The 14,850-nt window shown below is 45.3% G+C and overlaps 1 protein-coding gene across 4 annotated transcripts in view; it reads left to right on the top strand.

Annotated features, from left to right (window-relative positions):
• Nucleotides 1–14,850, top strand: part of LOC141069332 (membrane-spanning 4-domains subfamily A member 4A-like) — a 284,745-nt gene that overhangs the window by 94,849 nt on the left and 175,046 nt on the right. For all 4 annotated transcript variants that reach the window (XM_073558807.1, XM_073558805.1, XM_073558808.1 and 1 more), the window contains exon 2: nt 13,120–13,408. In XM_073558807.1, the coding sequence (XP_073414908.1) occupies nt 13,133–13,408 (276 nt within the window). In that variant the 5' untranslated portion in view covers nt 13,120–13,132. The remainder of the gene's footprint in view (nt 1–13,119; nt 13,409–14,850) is intronic.

Here is a 14,850-nt window from a genome sequence, read left to right as displayed (position 1 = left end):
GAGTGGTGTTTGAGTGGAACTGTTGGCTAAGTTCAAATTCTAGCTGTTTTGGGCGGTGTTAGATCCGTTTGTCGAACTACAACACTTTGATTAAAATTCGGCTGTTCGAGTGACCATTCGAGAACGTTTCGTTAAACAAAAGCGTATCTTTTTTTTCACATTAATAATGGTTTTCAATGATAATAGACAGTTTTAGGGCATAGTAGCAGTGTCTGGTAGCCAGCTGTGTAGTACACCTGTGAAGGAGCTACATTGTGTGTGTTTTTTTACTGCATATTGTCCTGAAAATCCTTTTGGGCCTAGTAACCGTGTCTGCTACTCAGAAGAGGAGCCCACCCGTGAACCAAGCTATGCCGCCTGTTTATGAAAGAACCAGTTTTTGACTGCATTTACACCACTTAATACTTTGGGCCTAGTAACTGTGTATGCTACTCAACAGAGTTGGCCACCCGTGAACCAAGCTATGCTGCCTGTTTATGTAAGAACTGTGTGCTACTCAGCAGAGGAGCCTAGCTGTTAAGCAAGCTACAGCACCTGTGGTTTGGACACTTAATTTTTTCTGGAATGCCGTTTAGGCCTAATTCCGGAATTCTGGTTGACCTGCAATTACTGGGAAATGCTTGTTCGCGGGGAAGAATTGTAATCCCAGATCCCCATCACTAACGGGGTTCAGCGTGTTATCCGCACCTGTAAGCGATACACGCTGGTCCTTTCATTGTAGCACGCGTGCAGCCCCGGACGTGTAAGGGCATGACAGACCTGTTATTGGCCGATCTCGCATACCAGAGCCTCATGTGTCCCTCTAGTAAGCTGGACGCGGACTGCGGGGGCATGCCTGAGTCTTGTTTGTTAACGGAATTAAGCTTGCAATCTGTGCAGCTTTTTTGTGGATGGCATGGTTGAGGTTGCCCATGTTGAGTCCAATTAAGCCGCAGGCTCCACTCCTGGTGGTGCCCTTCTGGACATTCCTTTAAGGTTCAGCTTTGCAACCATACTGCCCCTGGAAACCAAACACTTTTCCTGACAGTGACATTCTGGTCAAAGAGCGTGATGACATCACGTCTATACGCCCTCTTCCTAAACAGTCCAAGTGCAGAGAGATGGAAGATGGGGACGACGAGGAGTCCAGTCTACAGGGATTCCCTAGGGAGGAGACTTATTTAATTATTTTAAAGGTTGGGAGCAATTTTTGAGGAGCACGATACTCTGGAGAATGATAGATGGTGCCCACCATACACTGGAGCATTCCAAAGGTGGACATCAGACACTGGAGCAGCATTTACAGGGCCCATTATACACTGGAGCATTAGAAATGGGGCCCATTATACACTCACTGGCCACTTTATTAGGTACACCTGTCCAACTGTGTGTTAAGACTTAATTTCTAATCAGCCAATCACATGGCGGCAACTCAGTGCATTTAGGCATGTAGACATGGTCAAGACAATCTCCTGCAGTTCAAACCGAGCATCAGTATGGGGAAGAAAGGTGATTTGAGTGCCTTTGAACGTGGCATGATTGTTGGTGCCAGAAGGGCTGGTCTGAGAATTTCAGAAACTGCTGATCTACTGGGATTTTCACGCACAACCATCTCTAGGGTTTACAGAGAATGGTCCGAAAAAGAAAAAAAATCCAGTGAGCGGCAGTTCTGTGGCCGGAAATGCCATGTTGATGCCAGAGGTCAGAGGAGAATGGGCAGACTGGTTCGAGCTGATAGAAAGGCAACAGTGACTCAAATTGCCACCCGTTACAACCAAGGTAGGCAGAAGAGCATCTCTGAACGCACAGTGCGTCGAACTTTGAGGCAGATGGGCTACAGCAGCAGAAGACCACACTGGGTACCACTCCTCTCAGCTAAGAACAGGAAACTGAGGCTACAATTTGCACAAGCTCATCGAAATTGGACAGTAGAAGATTGGAAAAACGTTGCCTGGTCTGATGAGTCTCGATTTCTGCTGCGACATTCGGGTGGTAGGGTCAGAATTTGGCGTAAACAACATGAAAGCATGGATCCATCCTGCCTTGTATCAACGGTTCAGGCTGGTGGTGGTGGTGTCATGGTGTGGGGAATTTTTTCTGGGCACTCTTTGGGCCCCTTGGTACCAATTGAGCATCGTTGCAACGCCACAGCCTACCTGAGTATTGTTGCTGACCATGTCCATCCCTTTATGACCACAATGTACCCAACATCTGATGGCTACTTTCAGCAGGATAATGCGCCATGTCATAAAGCTCGAATCATCTCAGATTGGTTTCTTGAACATGACAATGAGTTCACTGTACTCAAATGGCCTCCTCAGTCACCAGATCTCAATCCAATAGAGCATCTTTGGGATGTGGTGGAACGGGAGATTCGCATCAGGGATGTGCAGCCGACAAATCTGCGCCAACTGTGTGATGCCATCATGTCAATATGGTCCAAAATCTCTGAGGAATGCTTCCAGCACCTTGTTGAATCTCTGCCACGAAGAATTGAGGCAGTTCTGAAGGCAAAAGGGGGTCCAACCCCTTACTAGCATGGTGTACCTAATAAAGTGGCCAGTGAGTGTATATGGAGCATTATTTGGGCCCATAAGACACTGGAGCTTCATCCATGGTGAACAACATATACTGTAGCATAATCTAGAGCTCATCATATACTGTATGGAACATTATATGGGACCAATGATTCTGTATGGAGAAATATATGGGCCTCATTACTCTGTATAGCGCACTATGCGGTGGCCATAATACTGTATGGAGGAATATACAGTCTGTTTTTGGAGCTATTGGAGAATTTAAAATGGATATCAGTCATGTGATGTAAGAATTGAAGTATTTTTCATTGTACTGTACCGCTATTTCTCTGCCGTATCAAAGGATCATGAATTGTGTCATGTGTTAAAGGAGCCCAGTGACACTCTTTGGCCCTGGGCCCATGAAAATCTGGAGCCATCACTACCCCCCCCACAACTTTAGCCAAATAACCCCCAGTTTTCAATGTCTAACTATTATTATAAAGTAAATTAAGGTTGACAAGCTTAAGGAATAAGAATTGATGTTTTTGGCATTAAAATGGGCACTCTAGGTGTGTTTCCTGTCCTCCACTCACTGCCGACTTTTCTTCCCCATTGACTTATAGTACATTGGGTTTCGTGTTTCAGTAGGACTTCGACTTTTCACAATAATCGGCTGATTTCGTTTGACCCGACTTTTGCGAAAGTCGGGTTTCGTGAAACCCGACTTGACCCAAAAAAAGGAAAAGTCGCTCATCTCTAATTCTAGTGGTTTATGGAATTGTCCACCAAAAAAGATCATTACAGAAAAATAAAATAGATAAAATAGTTACATTGTCCATATCCAAGTTTGTATGTTTCTTTTCCTGACATCCTGACTGGTAAATGGCGTCTGTCTCTGTCAAAAGCATCGTAGAAGTGGTTAACTTCCATATCAGCTGTCCATTCAACGTAGTGGCCGAAGAGAGTAAAGAAGAGCAAGCTCCTCCTTCCTGCAAGCCATGTATTATATACGTCCCACAGAGCATGTATTCTCCCTATATGAAGTTGACAATTACCATGAGCTAAATATAGAAATAACCTGTCAGCTGAAAGCAATGTGCTCGGTACAGAACTGAAAATAAGAATAAGGCAATTAATAATTAACAGGCGTCCACCCCTAGAGTGCTCCACAGGAATATGCTACGGCCATGCCGGTCCGAAGCCCATCCTGTTCCAGTGCCGCTTGGGGTGATGCTCCACCTCCTGAACCTGTCTTGCTTGCTGGTGAGATCAATAATGAATGGTGATTCGGCCCTGACACCATGGGGGGCCCTCAGCCGGACAGAGATGGTAATCTTCTGGAGGTACCACTGCCGCCACGTGACGATGAGTTCAGACAAGAGCCTACTACAACTCCTGCAGCAAGTATTCCTCTAGAAGATAGTCAAGACATCCGTAGATCCCAGAGGTCTACTGCATGGGTTCCACCAGCCCGATACATAGAACAGTGTTCTCTGTCTGTTTCACCACTTGTGTTTTTTCCCTTATAGGTGCTGTTCTGCATTACAAGTGTCTCCACTGCAACCTTGATGCTGTGATGGTCAAGGATGACCATCTTCAAGTAGGAAGGCATATAAGGGGGTGGCATTGCTATGGACCGTAGAGACAAGCTGCCACTTTAAGAAACAGCACCCCCTTGGTTAGAGCAGTGGGACATTCTGTGCTTCCCTGCTGTAAAGGCTGTTTGGTTTCATCTGCCAGACTAGAGAGGGGAGGGGCAGCTTTTCTGTGTGTAGGAGGGACCCAAGATTTCTGCAGGAAGAAGATGTGCCTGCCTGGAGCTGTGAGGAAAAGAACGTTTAATCTGCGACTGTGACTTTGTAAACTATTCTGGGGATTAAAAGGTGGCTTTCCTCTCTTGCCGTGAGAAGCCACGAAGAAAAGACGAGAAAGGAATCCAGAGGAGGAAACCACCGTTTCCAGGAGCATCACTGAACTTGCACACAAGGAAAAGACCACGTTGCACAGAGCTTCAAGGAAAGATGTGCGCACTGTGGTGTAGTGACCACTAAGTCCGCTAGGGGGCGCTGTGTGGATGCCCCAGGAGAAAGGATGAATGGCAGAATACTGAATGGCCGTTATGTATCTCAAAGTGGGATGGAGACTTATGTGTTGATCAGCAGTGATACTGCTGAGGTGTTGTTTAAATGTGTAAGGGGGAAGTCTCCAGGTAACTAGAGAGATGTGCGGGCCTGGTTACCTACAAACCCACCCAGGGGGTGTGTTTAAAGCACTATTGTAAAGAGTGTGTAAAGGCTTGAAGGACCCGTGATGAGGTCAGAGTCATGCGACCCGGTGGGCGTGACTATGGACCATATAATGTGGCCAGGGTAGGTCACATGTGGGAGTGAATGCTGGGATCCGGTTGGTGCAGTGTGGAAGGTCCTGCGGAGATGGGGCTTCTTGGCTAACAGCCTGTGAAGTGGCTGGGAGTAATGGCGACGTGTGTCTGTTAGTTCCTAGGAGAGAAGGGACGTCTGCAACATGATAAAGGAACCCTGAGGTTACCCTGACGTGGGTGAGATAACCGAGGCTAGAAAGCCTGTGTATGAATAACCTGTATGACTACAGAGTAACAGAGCTGAACTCTGTCACAGACACTATGCTGCTAAGTGAACTTTATGTTGCTGTTATGGGTTTGTGCTGCTGAATAAACCACATGGAGTTATGATTTGGTGGAAAATCTGTGCCGGATCTGATTTTGTTGCTGCTGAGCGAGTGATCCCCTACTTATATGACAGCGCTACCTCACAGCACCATCTTGCAAAGCTTCAGGGTCCCTGGGAATGGACTGAGATACCAACGCTACTGTGAGTGTTAACCCCTTCTGTGCACATGCTAGGGCTTAGGATAGGCTGCAATAGATAGAGCACGGCAGCCATGTGGCCAGTTTAGCAAAGGCCAGATAGGTTATAGTTAGTGTAGCATCGTACATGATTTTACTGTGTTGTCTTCCAGTTGGATAAATACACTGAGCTGTGATAGTTGGTGCTCCGTGCTGTTTGACGGCCCAGCTAAAGAATATTATCCTTGTAAATTGTCTGTTTCCATAGCGTACCCCTGTTTCTACATTTTCCTATACACTGCATTTCTTGCCTGTAAATAAATTAACCCTTTGTTGCTTGCACCTCATCTTGTGTACCGTAGTCTCCCTGCATTGTGGTGGTCCCCCGGCCTTCGCTTCACCTGAACGACAGCATTTCCAAATTTCTGGCTTTTGAAATACTGCCATTTTGGCTGGTGAAGACAGACCGTTTTAAAAAACTAAATGTCAGTGGCAGGCCCGAAGTATGTAGTTCCCAGCCGCCACTACTTTTCCAGGCGGGCCATCCCTACCCTGCACAAACATGTTGCGGACCAAATCAAGTGTACACTGCGCAAAGTCATCAGTGGTAAGGGCCACATAACCACCGATACGTGGACCAGTAATAATGGCCAGGGACGTTACATCTCCCCACCTGCCCACTAGTTAAATGTAGAGGCGGAAGGTGCTCTAGCCCATGTCCTACTACCACCTTGTATTGCTGGATGTTGATCTGTCCAGGTTGCCTACTCCTCCTACTCTTCTTCCTTCATCGCCTCCTCATTAAGTCACAGAAAGACCGGTACCACCAACTTGAGAACAGCCAGGGAGAAATGACAGCAAGCTGTTTGTAAACTCCTCTATTTGGGGGGGACAAATCCCACAGTGCACAGGAGCTGTTTACTGAGATCAAACAGCAGACAGATGATTGGTTGGTGCCAGTAAACCTCTAGCCCGGCCTGGTGGTGTGCGATAACGGGTGAAATCTCATAGCACCTCTGGGCCTAGCTGGTTTGACGCATATCCCTTGCCTGGCGCAAGTGCAAAACTTGTTGGTGCAGCGCTTCTTGAAAAACTACCCACACATGTCAGAACTGCTGCTGAAAGTACGGGCAGTGTGTGCACACTTTCGGCGTTCGCACCCTGCTGCTACTCGCCATTCTGCGCTGCAGCGTCACTTCTATCTTCCCAATCACTGGCTGATATGCGATGTACCAAAAAGTTGGAACTCCATCTTGCATATGCTGTAGAGACTGTGCGAGCAGCAGCAGGCATTAGTGGGTTTCAGCTGCAGCATGTATGGCTGAGTCGCACTGCAGAACAACAATATTTCATCACCAATAACTGGGCCTCCATGTGGGATCTTTGTGCCGTGTTACGCTGCTTCAATATTCCACCAATATGTCTAGTGCTGACTGGGTACTGCTCCCCATGCTCTGTGGGTGAAATTTGTAAGCTGCGTCTGGTGGGGAAGTCTGTCCTATGCTCTATGGGTGAAAGTTTTACCTGGACTGGAAGTAACTAGCCACAGTCTCTGTGACGGAACTGTTAACATTTTTATGTCATTAATTTAAAAATATTTTACCATGATTGCTATGGTGACAGAACCCCTTTAAGTCATTTCCCGATTCACATTTGCTCGCTGAGCAATTGTCCTGCTCTTACCCCTATCTAGATTCCTTTTGCAGCCCACTAGCCCTATGACCATTTTACAGCCATTCTAAAGTACCAAAGTTCGGGTCCCCATTCTACTTCTACAGTCTTCGCGGTCAAGTTCAAGGACAAGTTCGGACCCAAACCAAACTTTTTTCCTATATCTTCTTTGAACGCAAACATCCACGGGTTCGCTCATCTCTAGTGATAGGTACTCTTTAAGTACTGGACCTTGGAGTAATGTAATGCTGTAGATAAGCCCCTGGTCTGACCTGAAAGATAAGAAAAACAAGTTTTATTATACTCACCCGGGGGCGGGGCGGTCCGATGGGCGTCGCAAGTCCTGGGTCCGGCACCTCCCATCTTCGTGTGATGTCATCATCCTGCTTGCTTTGTGCCGTGCTCCTGCACAAGCATACTGCCCTGTTGAGGGCAGAGCAAAGTACTGCAGTGCGCAGGCGCTGAGCCTCTCTGACCTTTCCTGACGCCTGCGCACTGCAGTACAGTGTAGATCTGATCTGTATGCTTCTGTTAATACATCCTAGAATTGCACTTGCCTTTTTTGCTGCTGCATCACACTGTTGACTCATATTCAGTCTTTGATCAATTAGTATACCCAAGTCTTTTTCACATGTGCTGTTGCTTAGCTCTATTCCTCCCATTCTGTATATGCTTTTTTCATTTTTATTGCCCAGATGTAGTACTTTGCATTTTTCCCTGGTAAAAACCATTCTGTTAGTTGCTGCCCACTGCTCCAGTTTATTTATATCTTTTTGAATCCTCTCTCTCTTCTCTAGTATTAGCTATCCCTCCTAGCTTTGTGTCATCAGCAAATTTAATCAGTGTACCCTCAATTCCTTCATCGTAACTTATAACCTCTTCAAGTGTGTATATTATATCATAGTTACAATTTAATCCCTTTATCCCCCAAAGCTGTTTGGACCTTCATGACTTTGCCAAATTTTACAATTCTGGCCATTGTCACTTTATGTATTAATAACTCTGGAATGCTTCAACAGATCCCAATGATTCTAAGAATGTTTGAAGGGCACTTGTCCTTCTCTTGCCCCCATTAGGTTCCTTTTGCTGCCCCCTAGCCCTTACTATGACCATTTTACAGCCTTTTTAAAGTACTGAAGTTCAGCCTCTAGCTTTCAGTCATACAGGCACAGTTTCAGTCACCGTTCAGTACATAGTGAGTTGCATCTTTAACTGCTCTCCGGCACTGACTAGCACACATTCAGTATTTGATCAGTATTTTACATCATTATTTGCAAGGCAATACCGGGAGTGGGTGATAAATACAGAAGTGATGTGTTTCTATTATACTTTTCCTCAGATTGTTCCACTCCTAGTTTTGGTCTACAAACAGTAAGACTGGCCAAAGACTGACATATACAATTAAATGCCCCTTAGTTCCTAGTCAGCTTTTTATACTATGTTCTCTCTGAAAAGTCATAGCTAGTGTTGAGCGATACTTTCCAATATTGAGAAATATCGGATCGGATTGGATCGACCGATACCCAAAAAGTATCGGGTATCGCCGATTCCGATACCGGAAGTCCCATTCAAGTCAATGGGACAGAAATATCGGAATAAAAAAACCCCTTTCTTTACTTGCACATCCTGTTCGGGAGGGGGGGAAGAGTGTGGGCGGTGTGTGGGCGGACACTGTGCGTGTCTGTGTGTGCGGGCGGGGTCTGTGCGGGCCTGCCGGGGGTCTGTACGGGCCTGCCGGTGGTCTGTGCTGACCGCCCGGGGTCTGTGCGGACTGCCGGGGGTCGGTGCCGGCTGCCGGGGGTCTGTACGGACTGCTGGGGGTCTGTGCGGGCCTGCTGGGGGTCTGTGCAGACTGCCAGGGGTCTGTGCGGGCCTGCCAGGAGTCTGTGCCGGCTGCCGGGGGTTGTGTGTGTGTGTGCAGGCATCGTCCGATGGGACTGCAAGTCCCATCGGGCTATGCCTGCTACAATGACAGTGATTGACACGTTAGCCAATGATGGGACAGTAGTAGTCCCATCATCCGGCTAATGTGTTGAATGTAAAAAAAAAAATATATATATATATATATATATATATATATATATATATATACACATACTACATACATACTACATACATACCTTATTCATACAACATACATACAACATACATACTTCATATATACTTCATTCATACAGCATACATACATACTACATATATACAACATTCATACAACATACATACTACATATATACTACATTCATACAACATGCATACATACATAGTACATACTACATACATACAACATACATACAACATACTACAGACATACAAAATACATACTACATACAATACATTCATACAATGCATACATATAGACATACAGTACATACAACATAGAGTACATACTCACCATCACTTGTCACTTTGCTCCCCGAAGCCAGTGTCATCTATAAAAAATATGAAAATAACAAACAAGCGATATACTCCCTGATCCGCAGAAATCCACGAGTGTCCCACGACGATCTCCCGTGGAGAACAGCAGCATCAGCTGATGCGACCACTCTCTAGGGGCCCCAGGAATACAATGACGGGAGGTATGTATCCTTCCGCACTGTATTCCTTCGCCACTGTAAAAAAATAGTCCCAAGTCTCACTTTTGGCATTGCTGTGTGAGAAAGTTCCCACGCAGCTTTTGCCATAAAGTGAGACCAGTGAACTATAGTAACCTCTCAGTGATGCAGTGCAGGAGATCGTCGTGGGACACTCGTGGATTTCTGCGGATCAAGGAGTATATTGCTTGTTTGATTTTTTCATATTTTTCACATTTAGATGACACTGGCTTCAGGGAACAAAGTGACAAGTGATGGTGAGTATGTACTCTGTTATACTGTATGTACTGTATGTCTATATGTATGTATTGTATGAATGTAATGTATGTAGTATGTATGTTGTATGTCTGTAGCATGTTGTATGTATGTAGTATGTACTATGTATGTATGTTGTATGAATGTAGTATATATGTAGTATGTAGTATGCATGTATGTTGTATGAATGTTGTATATATGTAGTATGCATGTATTATGTAGTATGTATGTATGCTGCATGAATGTAGTATATATGTAGTATGTAAGTATGTATGTTGTATGAATGTAGTATATATGAAGTATGTATGTAGTATGAATGTAGTATGTATGTATGCTGTATGAATGTAGTATATATGTAGTATGTATGTAGTATGTATGTATTGTGGTGTAGTTACCACTATGTCAGCTAGGGGGCGCTGTGTGGGTGTCCCAGGACGGGTGTACAGGCACATTCAGTGTGGTAACAGGAGCAGGGTCCTAAATGACCATTATGGGTCTCAAGGTGGGTGGCCTTGGGATGCAGGCTCCAGGGTGTATTGATCAGCAGAGGTACTGCTGATCTTTCTGTTACACTGTGTCAGGGAAACCTGTGTGTGTCTATACAACCTTTAGTGATGTCATAGCCATGTGATCACCTGTGGGTGTGGTTACAGGGCTATGTAATTGAGGTGTTTGGCACATGTGAGAGAGAGTGGAGGGAGTCTGTGAGAGTGTGGACAGACTTCCCTGTGTCCAGGTGGGACACTACAGAGAGGGGCCTGTGTGCTAAGGAAGGAGAAGCCTTCCTGGGTCTGCGGCTGCAGATAGAGCGCTGCTCTGGACATTGCCCTGAGCTGGGTATATTAGTTGTATATGGGGAGGACTACACCTCCCAGCATGTGCTGAGACTCTCGGTCCGAGTCTGAAGCCACGGACGTTTATGTTCTTTTGTGCCTAAGCTAGAGGCTATTTTGGTGATACGCTGATTTATGGTTTATGGAGCAAATAAACCTCATGAACTTTGGGAAGAACCTGCCTCATGATTGTCTCCCGCTGCACCTGAGCGAGTCGAATCCCTACAGTATGTTGTATGAATGTTGTATATATGTAGTATGTATGAATGCTGTATGAATGTAGTATAAATGTATGTTGTATGAATGTAGTATATATGAAGTATGTATGTATGTTGTATGTATGTAGTATGTATATTTTTTTTTTTTTACATTCAACACATTAGCCGGATGATGGGACTACTACTGTCCCATTACTGGCTATTGTGTCAATCACTGTCATTGTAGCAGGCATAGCCTGATGGGACTTGTTGTCCCATCAGACGATGCCTGCACACACACACACAACCCCTGGCAGGCCCGTACAGACCCCCGGCAGCCGGCACAGACCCCCGGCAGGCCCGCACAGGCCCCCGGCAGTCCGCACAGACCCCCGGCAGCCGGCACAGACCCCGGCAGTCCGCACAGACCCCTGGCAGGCCCGCACAGACCCCTGGCAGGCCCGCACAGACCCCTGGCAGGCCCGCACAGACCCCCGGCAGGCCCGCACAGACCGCGCATCATGATGCCATCATTTCAGCAGCCAATCACAGCCACAACAGTGGCTCATTGCATTATGGGAACTTCCGATTCCGGTATCCGATATTGTAAAAATATCGGTACTCGGTATCGGAATTCCGATACAGCGAATATCGGCCGATACCCAATATTTGCAGTATCGGAATGCTCAACACTAGTCATAGCATTTCAGAGTAAGACTATGTTCACATGCTACATTTTTTCTGTTGCCAAAACCTGTTGCGGATATTTGCTGTTTCTACAGTATGTTTAAGGCCACATTCACACGTTCGGTATTTCACATCAGTATGTGTAAGCCAAAACCAGGAGTCGGTGAAAATTGCAGAAGTGGTGACGTGTTTCTATTAGACTTTTCCTCTGACGGTTCCCCTCTTGATTCTGGATTTCAAATATTGATGTAAAACACTAACCAAATACTGATGTGAAATACAGGCCTAACATTGAATACGTGTGAACGTGGCCTAACAAAGTTTGTTTAATTTACCAAATAAAAACTTAAACAAATGCAGCAAAAAGCGTTGCGACATTTGCAGTGTTTTTTTCACTTTTCATTGCTTGCTATGGGTGAAAAAATGCTGAAAAATTTGACCTCAGCTCCAAATCAAAGTGCCTTGTAATGACCTTGGCAGTATGCCATTGGATGAGGGACTCTGAAGGAGTGGGGGCCTCAGGCATTTGCCAAGATTGCCTTCCCCGCTCCCTGTACACACTTTCAATATGGAAAGATAATCACAAGGTTTAGGAGTTTATGCTACAGAGTAGTTTATTTGGTGGATTATGGTACAGTGTAAGAAACAATAAACTAAACTGGATTTTCAGGTTTTTCAACACGTAGAGTCAGTGTTTTTAGTGTTATATATTGTATAAGTGAATATGGATTCAGAACCATAAACATTCTTCTTCCTTGAAATAGGAAGAAAAGACAGAGTCCAATTTGGTTTAATGACCAAGCATCTTTTTTAATTTACTGCATTCCAGGAGATAACATTTGTTTATTTTTTTCATTGAAATAGCTTCTTTTTTGCACCATGAGTTGTGTTTTTCTATGGCACCATTTTAGGGACCCATAATTTTTACATTGTTCTATCATCTGAGCTGTAAGAAGGTTTATTGATTTATTTTATAAGTTTTGCTTTTTTTATTACTTTTTAATGCCATTTTGCCATCTGATCACAGATCAGATCTAGGGCGCCACATTTTAAAAAAGACATCAACAAACTGGAGCCAGTTCAGAAAAGAGCGACCAGAATGGTGACTGGTCTGCAAACCATGTCTTATGAGGAAAGGTTGCAGGATTTGGGAATGTTTAGCTTGCAGTAGAGAAGACTGAGAGGAGACTTAATAGCTGTCTACAAATATGTCAAGGGCTGTCACATTGCATAAGGATCATCTTTATTCTCATTTGCACAAAGGAATGACTAGTAGCAATGGGATGAAACTGAATGGGAGGAGACACAGATTAGATATTAGAAAAAACTTTTTGACAGTCATCAATGAGTGGAACAGGCTGCCACGAGAGGTGGTCAGTTCTCCTTCAATAGATGTCTTCAAACAGAGGCTGGACAGACATCTGTCTGGGATGATTTAGTGAATCCTGCTTTGAGCAGGGGGTTGGACCAGATGGCCCAGGAGGTCCCTTCCAACTCTATGATTCTATGACAAGCAAATAAGTTGTAATAGTTGCTGAGCTCACTCAACATTTCTACTTTCAGTGCCAACGCCAAGATGTCTGCAACAAACAATGAAAATGTTCCTCCTACGTACGAGACCATACAGAACCCAGCTTCCCCAGCTGTTCCTAGCTGGACTACATCAGTTCCAACATACCTGCAAAATGTCTGCTCACCTCTACCTGCATATAATGCCTCCCCTTCAACTCAAATGTGGACTACTCCCACTGTGACCCCACAATGGAGGGTGGCTAATGTAATGGCACCAAATACACATCCTTCATCTCCTTTTTATCAAACATTTCTGAAAAGCAAACCAAAAGCCTTGGGGGTAAGTAGCCATTAAACAGTAAGTACCTATTCTGTCATTATATTATTTATATTATTGCTATTATATTTAGATTTTAATTTGTCATATTATCTAAAATTTTTTTGAATCTATAAAAAATAATTTCTGAATATTCATCAGTTTATGCAACCATAGAAATGCCGTATATACTCGTGTATAAGCTGAGATTTTCAGCCTATTTTTTGGGGCTGAAAGGCCCCCTCTCGGCTTATACGCGAGTCATATACCGGGGGTGGGCGGGAAAGGGGGAGCGGGGGTGTCAGAGACCATACTCACCCCCTCCTGGCACGTCTCTGCAGCCCCTGCTTCTCCCTCGATGGTCTGCTTCCTGCGTTCAGCGGTCACGTGGTACCGCTCATTAAACTCATGAATATGCGCATATTATGGAGTTTAATGAGCAGTACCACGTGACCGCTGAATGCAGGAAGCAGATGACCAATGGAGAAGCAGGGGTTGCAGAGAAGACCGTGCACCAGGAGGAGGTGAGTATGACGGGAGCAGAGCAATATTCACCTGTCCTCGCTCCATCGCCGTGCACCGCTGTGTCTCCGGCTCCTGCTTCAGGTCAGAGGGCGCGATGTCGTAGTCAGTGCGCGCCTTCTGCTGAATGTCACTGCAGAGACCCGGGAGACACAGCAGTGGACGGCAATGGAACAGGGACCGGTAAATATCGCCGGTGCTGGGGGCTCAGGGCACCGGCACCTGGCCCCCAGCGATGGAGAGGTGAGTATGTCATTTTTTTGTTAATTGCAGCAGCAGCAAATAAGGGGTATTTTTGGAGCATCTTATGGGGCAGCATTAACCCTTGTGCAGCAGCATATTATGGGGGTATTTATGGAGCATCTTATGGGGCAGCATTAACCCTTGTGCAGCAGCATATTATGGGGGGTATTTATGGAGCATCTTATGGAGCAGCATTAACCCTTGTGCAGCAGCATATGGGGGTATTTATGGAGCATCTTATGGGGCAGCATTAACCCTTGTGCAGCAGCATATGGGAGTATTTATGGAACATCTTACGGGGCAGCATAAACCCTTGTGCAGCAGCATATTATGGGGGTATTTATGGAGCATCTTATGGGGCAGCATTAACCCTTGTGCAGCAGCAGATGGGGGGTATTTATGGAGCATCTTCTTGGGACAGCATTAACCCTTGTGCAGCAGCATATGGGGGGTTTATCTATGGAGCATCTTCTTGGACCACCACTAACCCTAGGCTTATATGCGAGTCAATAAGTTTTCCCAGTTTTTTTTGTGGCAAAATTAGGGGGGGGGGTCGACTTATACAAGAGTATATACGGTATATTTTTTTTCATAATCATGGCCAGCAATGTGCAGCCGTTGTTTTCATGCAGCCAGAGCTTGCTGTGGGCAGGTATTCAAATAAGAAAAAACAAGAATGTATAATATACTGAATGTCTGTG

This window comes from Dendrobates tinctorius, unplaced genomic scaffold (assembly GCF_039654945.1).
Source record: "Dendrobates tinctorius isolate UK_male_01 unplaced genomic scaffold, ASM3965494v1 ptg000258l, whole genome shotgun sequence".
In the NCBI taxonomy this organism is placed as follows: Eukaryota; Metazoa; Chordata; class Amphibia; order Anura; family Dendrobatidae; genus Dendrobates; species Dendrobates tinctorius.
This window is presented reverse-complemented; position numbering and strand designations above follow the sequence as displayed.